This window comes from Myxocyprinus asiaticus, chromosome 37, assembly GCF_019703515.2.
Source record: "Myxocyprinus asiaticus isolate MX2 ecotype Aquarium Trade chromosome 37, UBuf_Myxa_2, whole genome shotgun sequence".
NCBI lineage: Eukaryota > Metazoa > Chordata > Actinopteri > Cypriniformes > Catostomidae > Myxocyprinus > Myxocyprinus asiaticus.
In genome coordinates this window covers 24,875,926-24,884,529 of record NC_059380.1, presented here as the reverse complement: position 1 = coordinate 24,884,529, position 8,604 = coordinate 24,875,926, and the positions used below count along the sequence as shown (strand labels likewise).

The 8,604-nt window shown below is 34.0% G+C and overlaps 1 protein-coding gene across 4 annotated transcripts in view; it reads right to left on the bottom strand.

Moving 5' to 3' along the window:
* Positions 1 to 3,055: 3,055 nt before the first annotated feature.
* LOC127428167 (band 4.1-like protein 1) overlaps positions 3,056 to 8,604 on the bottom strand; it is a 151,950-nt gene continuing 146,401 nt past the window's right edge. For all 4 annotated transcript variants that reach the window (XM_051676312.1, XM_051676314.1, XM_051676315.1 and 1 more), the window contains 3 exons: positions 7,990 to 8,070; positions 7,123 to 7,239; positions 3,056 to 5,911 (listed from right to left, as the gene is read on the bottom strand). In XM_051676312.1, the coding sequence (XP_051532272.1) occupies positions 5,906 to 5,911; positions 7,123 to 7,239; positions 7,990 to 8,070 (204 nt within the window). In that variant the 3' untranslated portion in view covers positions 3,056 to 5,905. The remainder of the gene's footprint in view (positions 5,912 to 7,122; positions 7,240 to 7,989; positions 8,071 to 8,604) is intronic.

Below are 8,604 nucleotides of genomic sequence, written 5' to 3'. Positions count from 1 at the left end.
ATGAATGCTGCAATAAATTCAGAATTTTCAGTTTCAGTTCATTAAAATTGACAGCCTGGTTCGGAGACCATCAAGTCTTGGTGTGGGTCTTAGGGGGTCTTGTATTGGTCTGGGCTTCGAGGAGTATCTCTTTTTTTCCCCCAGCAAGTAAAGTAACCTTTTTTTAAATAAAATTGTAGTTTTGTAATTAAATAAATTAATATGATGGCACAATTATATTTTTGTCTACAAAACTAATTTCAAACATTTAAGCATACGCCTTCAGATCAAATGGAGAAACATTTCAGGACTGTGACCCCAAACTTTTGAACGGTAATGTACATTACATTCTAATAAACCAAAAGTTTTGCTTATCTCAGAATGTTGACCACTACGACAGCATAGTAGTTTTGAGTACCATATAGGATCATAATTCTGTCACAAAAAACAAAAAAGTGCAAAATAATAATATTTAAGTTGCTCTTTAGAATAATGTTTTAAAGAGTACAGGTAGTAAACTTGGTAGCTCACAAGAGGTCAAAGTTATAAATTGGCCCAGTCAAGTCATATATACAGATTCTAAGGTGAATATTGTTGGATTAAAATACAGTCGTATTTTCAAAATATAGTTGAATAGATTGCCAACTCTGTCTAATAACTGCAATGTTTGCATTTTGTTTTTAGATTAAGTGCTGCACTCCTCTGGTTGTTTTAAAGCACTGCAGCAGTATTGATTGATTACAAATGTCATGTACAAACTGGGTAACTGATTTTTATTTTTTGTAGCGGGAGAGTGGGATAAGCTGTGCCACTTTTTACTTAAGATCTCCTGTAGTTAAGGAGAGAGATTAATATGACAAATTATAGGTCAGGATGTCTGCTATCAACAGACACTTACATTAGTAAGTAATTAGTAAGTACGCATCCATAGCTGAGGACCATTGAAATGCGAGTGCTCATATAAATAAATAACTAAATATTCACAGTGACGCAACATCCACATTATAGGTAGCTGTGTCACGTCGAGGGGTATTATCGATGGGCAATATGTGATCAATTTAAACCAGTTGTTCATATAAGAACATTTTAATAATGCACTTTTGCATTCAAATTTGTTTTGCTACACATTATCCACATTTTCTTAAAGATTTTTTACATTTTGGTTTACAATGTGTAGAAACATGAAAAAAGTTAAATTCTTGATAGGAAAACAAAAGAAGGTTTAAAAAAAGATAATTTATTTGAACCGAACAAACTTTAAAGACTTTCATCATTATTCCACATTCTGTACATCAGGATTGCAGGTCTTCCCCAAACTTTTTGAGGCTTCTTCAATAAATAAACTTAGTTTAAAAAAAAAAAAAAAAAAATCCTTGATAATTTCTTTGAAAGGTGAATTATTCTTTTCCAGTATTCCCTCTGATTCTTTGAAAAAATTGTGACCTTGTTTCAAAGTTTTCAGTGAGACCAATGTAATAATAATATTTCCTGAATTTGGATGGAAAGCTTTCTATCTGTATTAGTTAACAACTGAAACATGGTACAGTACATTAACATTTCACCAATTAGCTATTATGATTACTAGGTGATTATATTGGTGCTAATTGTTTCTGTTCTATAACAAATCATGTTTGTGAATGTAGGGTTATGTGATAAGGGCATGGAAATGCTGCCAGTTAAAGGAAAGGCTGGGCATGTTGTTTTTACATGTTGAGGAAGACCTAGGCACGAAAAATCTGTCTCTTTTGTTTTCCCTCCCAGATATATGAAATAAAAGTAATGACCAAAGTTCAGTTGTGCAACTCTATGTGGGGCAAGATAATAGGTTCTTTGATCTTGTTATTTGTTAGCCAATTGGCTCGCATGGTGTAAGCTGATTGGTCCTTTAATGTGTAATCAGGTAGCCAATCAACTTGCATCTCTCTCTGTCTAACATTTAAATTGCTCAGTTTCGCAGACAAGCCAGTTTTTCTGCAGCACGCAGCAAGATTTTTATTTATTTTTTCCTTTAAAACCCCCTCCAACCCAGCTGAACAAGTCTAGATCTGCTACATTGGGATTGTTTGTAATGTCTATCTGTGCAGCAGCCTGTTCATAAATGCTCGATTTAGCATGTCTTGCGATTTGTCTAATTGTGCAGCAGTATACATGATTAACTCAGTATGTCTGTGTACTTTCTAGCATCTCCGTACTTGCTCTGTAGCAGCAGCAGCGTAGCAGATCTATTCCGCCAAGACCAATAGCCTATTTATGTCATACCCACATTAACATACTAAATCCTTCCCAGAGTTGTCATGACTGTAATACAGTTGTATTATCTGTGTGCGAATCATCACCTCCTTGTAGATCTTGTCTAATTCACCAGAAATGTTCCAAATAATGTTCAATTGTATGATGAATTTCTCAGTATTTCTAAAAAGGTGGTCAGTAGGATATGATTTATAGTCAGAAATCACAATGTCGAGACGTTTATTGATGTTTTCTGTACTCCATTTAGGCTGAATGCAAATACAGTAAACACACACCATTAAGCACTACATGGTTATAAAACTCTGAAGGACAAGTGTAAATGGAAGGTAGTGGGACAGCAGTTTATGAAGATAAATCCAATGCTTCATGCCATGCACAGAGCATCAGGAACCTGGTTTCACTTTATTTGTCCAGTAGTCTGCACTTCTTTAACTTGTATGTCATGTTAGACTCTATAGATCTAAGAATATCACACAACGCAATTTACAAGATAGATTAGAGAATCCCATATGACCCGCTGTACACGCCAAAACCTCCCAAGCAAGTTTTCACAAAGCTTTTGTTTCAATGGATCACAGGTAACAACTTTTGTCTGTTGTCTCAGGTGTCATTGAGTCGATAAGGCACCCAATATTGATATGACAATTCTCAAATATTTATCACAGTAACAGTCCTTGTTTCAGTTCTGACGTTTGTGTATCAAACAGAATCGATAGCTTGCACACCTTTTGCTTAACATTTCTGATGCTTGTTGCATCAGAAGTCGTTGATGCTCTTGCATCTGCACTAAACAAGACCACCACTCCCTTTAACACAACAAATCGAATCACATATTAATCTTTTATTTTTTTCTTTCAAAATAAACAGTAGGTAAACATGTTATGAGCAGGCCTACATAGAATTTGCAGCCACAGATCTCCACAGAATAGAAAAAGCCATCATTCACAAAGCTCTACATTTCTCCAGCCGTGTGCGATGAGTGTACATCAAATATTGTGCCGAATTGATACTTTCAGCTACCAATAACAGTCTAGCTCAGTTATTCTTAACTGGTTTTGCTTTAGGTTTCAGACTTTACATTGGATATCAAGTGGTGACCAAAACTGATATGTAATCGAAAATGTCCTTAAAATCAAAATGTTTAAATTAAAATGTTTTAACATTATGATTTTTGAAGATGTGGGGATGTCAAGCAACCATGTTAGCATCTGCCTAGTTTGGCTAAATTCAACTAAGTGATTGAGGAAATTGCACCAAAATACTTCATAGTTTGATTGGATGGACAGCATTTGACATCAACAGTAAAACATATGAGCATTTTATCCTCCCTTTAAAAAGTTCATAGCTCATTTATAAGCCCATTTATTTTGCTATCCTAAATATACACAATTACATAGTTAGTTGCATTTTAATATTGCATTTAGCATTGTTTTTTCTCTGATGTCCGTGACCCCATTAGAATAGACCTGTGACCAATTTTTTGGGTTGTGACCCACCATTTGAAAACCACTGTTCCATTTAAGACATTTTACTATGTTTAAATCCATTCTGCAGAATTCTGCAGATTCCGCCTCGGCCTGCTCATGAAATAAAACATGCTTGCAGTAAATGACCAGGGCCTCCAGTGATACTACCCTGGAAATATAAACATCCTTTGTGTGATGGGGCCTTTTTTAACAGCAGATCAGACATGTTCCGAGGGTCTTCCATTCCCAAGGACACAGCAGTGAGAAGTACAGTAGGGTATGTGCAGAGACCGAGCCATGGTTAACAGTGACACATCTGTGCATATAAACATAATGTACAACAAACATAGTATGCATAATCACAGTTTCATCTATTAACATATTATTTATTGCAAATTACTTGACAAGAACAGCTCACAGTATCCAAATCCCCTCAGTTCGCTGTTTTCTCAGGCTATTTATAATGCATAGAATATACTGTATATGATGGTCATTTATCTTTGATTTAAACAACTATATGTATGTTTATATGTTGGAATATGCACATAGAGAGACAGAATATAATAATCACACTGCTGTATGGTGAAGCTTTGGAGATGGAAAACCCAAGGGCTAACATTCAGCAATCATAAATACAAAATCAAAGTCATACAGCATAACTTAAAATGAATGCAAAGACAAATACAACACATCCTTACATGATAACTGACATTTAAATAAAACATATCTATTAAAATTGTACTGATATAAATTCTAATATTACCCATCAAAGCATCATTTTGGTAACTGCAACAAAACCTGTAAGCCACCTTGCAGTCTATTGCAAACATAAGAAGCATTCTCCCTGAAACTGATTTGGAACACTTTACCAAGGCAGCAACTCTGTGTCATATAGAGCTCCTTGTGCAAAAATAAAATAGCAATCAAAATACACAACAGTAAGAAAAATAGCCCATTTTTAATTTTAATTAGATGGGACATTTTTACTTTTGGGTTATTAATGATATATAAGAATAATAATGGTTTTTCTTGCTTTGTCCACCATCTAAGGTAGATTTTTTTTAACTGGACTCATCGCAATACATTTTGGGTGTCAAGTTCACAATGGAGAGATTGGTTTCACCCAGAAACGAAGAAAGGAAAGTGATTTTTGTTGTTGTTGTTTTTTTTTTGTTTTTTTTTTTGCTTTGTTGACATGTCACAACTTAGTGGCAACCCATGGATTTCAAGCCGATATACACCACTTGAACATGTCTGTTGTTTATTATGGGATGTGTAAATCTGTGTTGTCACTTCAGTTGTTTTTACATGCAGAGTATAACTATCTATACCCTTTATAACTGATCAGTTATACACTCTGCATTGTCGCATGAGTGCTCCCACCATTCAAAATCTAGGTTTTATTTCATGCAAATGCATATGATAATCTAATTGATAAGTATTCATAATTAACAAGCAAAAATTTGATCAACTATTATTTAAAAATCTTTACAAATCTAAAAAGAAAGCACTGGAGTATATTAGTGACAGTTAACACTCGAGGCTGGCCAATGGCCATCTTTCGAGGCCAGCACAGACACATAACTTCTGTGTCCTCTGCAAACTTTCTTCCAGGGAATCCTCGAAAGCCATGTATGAATCCAAAATGGAAGACCGAATCTCCTGAACAATGTTCTTTTGAACTGAGAAATATATAGTTCACGCTGTAACTGCAAAATAATAGTGTACCAGGAAGTTGTTGGACAAAAAAAAAAAAAAAAGTCTGATGTCACGACAAGTGCATACATGATGGCATGGTGTAATTTTGGCAACACTTTCAGTATTTATTTTATTTTTATTATTTTTTTCAAATCCACTCTAAATTTAAGGTTAAACTATTGACATTTATACAATTCAGGGTTAAAGCTCTTAAAGACTTCAGATGATTCAGACTACTGTTGTTATACTGAAGTCAAATACTCTGCATGGTGCTGTACATTGTATTGACATCAGATAATGGGATATTGTTGGTCTGAAGTCATGTTTGGCTAAACAGAAGGACAGAGGGGCCACAGCAGTAGGTAGGGAGAGCTGAACGCATGGGTGGTTTGTTTTATGGGCATTTTTCAGCAGTGTAAGTCATCTTCTCTTGATTGGAATATACAACGTTTAATTGATATCCATCCAGAGCTAATCTTCTTGTCACTGTTCGCAACAGCAACCTCTAGTGATCAAGACTGGAATAGAAGGAACAATGCACAACATCACATACTGTAAACATGGGGTAAAGTTCAATATAGACCATTTAAAATAAACCTCAAGGGTAAAAACAAAATATAGGCTACTTTCATCTGCATAAAATGACAGTAACGCTTTCTACGAAGCCTGTATAATTCCTTGTGAAGATAAAGTCAACATGAAATTGAAAGTTTACGTTCCTGGTTTTAATGTGCATGATTCATCAGTGAACATTATTCCAAAAATAAAAGTCTATTATAGGGACCACTTTTTACAATCCTATCAATTGCCAATGGATAAAGTCAAATCCTGACCTCCATTTTTCTTGTTGAATATCCTGTTGCATAAAGAAATAAGTTACATTTTGGAAGTGAAATAAGCTTCAAACTGTGCTTTATGTTGAGGAATATTCCAAGGTCAGTACAACTTAAGCTCTATTGACAGCAAATGGTGTCATTCTGTCGTTTACCACAGAAAATAATTTCAACTTGTCTCTCAGTTAAAAAAAAAAAAAAGAAAAGAAAAAGAAGTACTTTATGGATAGTTACAGTATGTCCCGTTCTGGTATTGACAAGTTACTGGCTTTCCTGGTTTACATGGTTATTGAGATTGGATTATAGGTATTCACAGGCAAGGTTGTTAAGCGACATTATCAAACTTGTCTCATGCTAACATGTGCTGTATAATGTTGTGTCTTGTGGCTATACTTTGTGATAACTGTATATTTGTTAAAGTTTATTCTGGTGCTTAACCATCACCCCATAGACTCCAAATTTCAAGTGCATTACTATTTTTATTTTTATTTATTTTTTCAACAGAGGAATGAGTCTAATTTATTTTTCTGTGATAATCATAAGCATGTCAAGAATGTTCTTGTGAATACAGTATTACCAGTTATAATAACTTATAAAACCTATTTATGGTTATATACCTTTAAAGAGTATAATATATAAAACACATGACATAATGTCTTATATCATGTGTTACAATGCACAATACATGTAACCATGAATAGGTATTATAACATATTATAACTGCAGTTAAAATTATTAATGAAAATATCAATAATAAGATAAAATAATAATAAGATATCTTTTAACAAGATAAATAATTTTTCAAGTGTTACAGAAAAAAACAAACAAAAAAAAAAAAATAATCTAAAATTTGTCAATACAGAGTATCCTCTACATTAATGTTGTGTTTGCCGTACCTCAGATGTCCGATGTTTCTCTTCATAGGAAGAGTCTGTTTCCCTTACTACTACTGCCTTAGTCACCAGCATGTCAGGATGCTGTTGTTTGGCTTCCTGTATTGCCATGGCAAGAGCCTACAACATTTTACAATTGTTTAGATGAATACTGTAAATCTACATTGATCTTTAGCGCATACATATATGACAGGCTCCAAAAGTCTGAGACTTGAAGTGAAAATGCATCAATTTAGCATTTAGCATTTTATTATAAATTATCAGCATTTTGAGTAAAAAGTTTAATTGAAAAATGTGCATGAATTTCATAATTCCTTAGAGTCTGGTAATGTCCCCCTTTTGCTTTAATAACAGTATGCACTCGAGCTGGCATGAATTCCACAAGTTTGTGCAAATCCTGATGATCTATGTTATTCCAGCATAATTTGGGAATGTTCTAAAGAGCATCTTCTGAGGAAATCTACTGAGCCCCTTAGAGGGCAGAGCGGGAAAAACAAAAAACAAAACAGTTAATACAATCACAAACTTATTGCGAGGGAATGCAAACTATTGCGAGGAAATGCAAAACTTATTGCGCGGACAAAAAAATTCCACAACAAATTCCCAGTAGAAATATGACCTTTAGTACAAAGGAATTAACATGATACAATGACACAAACGTGATTATATTTGATTAGTGACCTAGAAATTGTGCAGAATCTTGAATATGTCTCCTTTGTACAGGTTTAAATGGAGAGAAAAAAATCCCAAATTTTCAATATAATCACAGACTTTTGGACCTCAATGTACCCAAAGTTATAGTAACATTACAAAACACAAAGGCAACAGAAATATATTTCTAATTGTAATAATGTGGTTTTCACTGCTTACCTGATGTTGGTCCACATCGTCATCTCCTGTTATGATGATTCTTTTCTCAATCCTGGTCTCTGCATATCCTCCTTTCACTGTCTGAAACCATCCAAACACACTCTCATATAGAGATAGAACTTCACCTCTGACAAGATATATATCATCTGGCATTCACAATGATCTCAGTTGTATTCGTAGGTATTCCTAAGCAGTGGATGCATACATTTTTGTGTTTCGATAGACCCTTAAATGTACAATACCAGCACAATTATAGCATCTAAATGTCAACCTTTGTACAAATAAACAATTTTAGAGATATAAGGCAAATTTTTCACTCATTTATTGATTTGTGTGTGTGTGTGCTGTCACAATCTTCCAATCTGTCTTTAGAAATTACACTGTTAAAATGTCAAATGCAACACGAACTGCATTAAATGTGATGGAGCTAAACATAGTTATTTAATGTAATATTTTATAAACACAATAAAATAAAACTCTGAACTCCATGAATTAAATATTCTATTAACCTCTGAATCTCTAAGGATCTCTAAATCTAGGATCTCTAAAGTTGTTCATATGTAAAAGGGTTTACTGTGTAGAAGCTGTCAATGTGTTGATATTGTATGTTTCAGT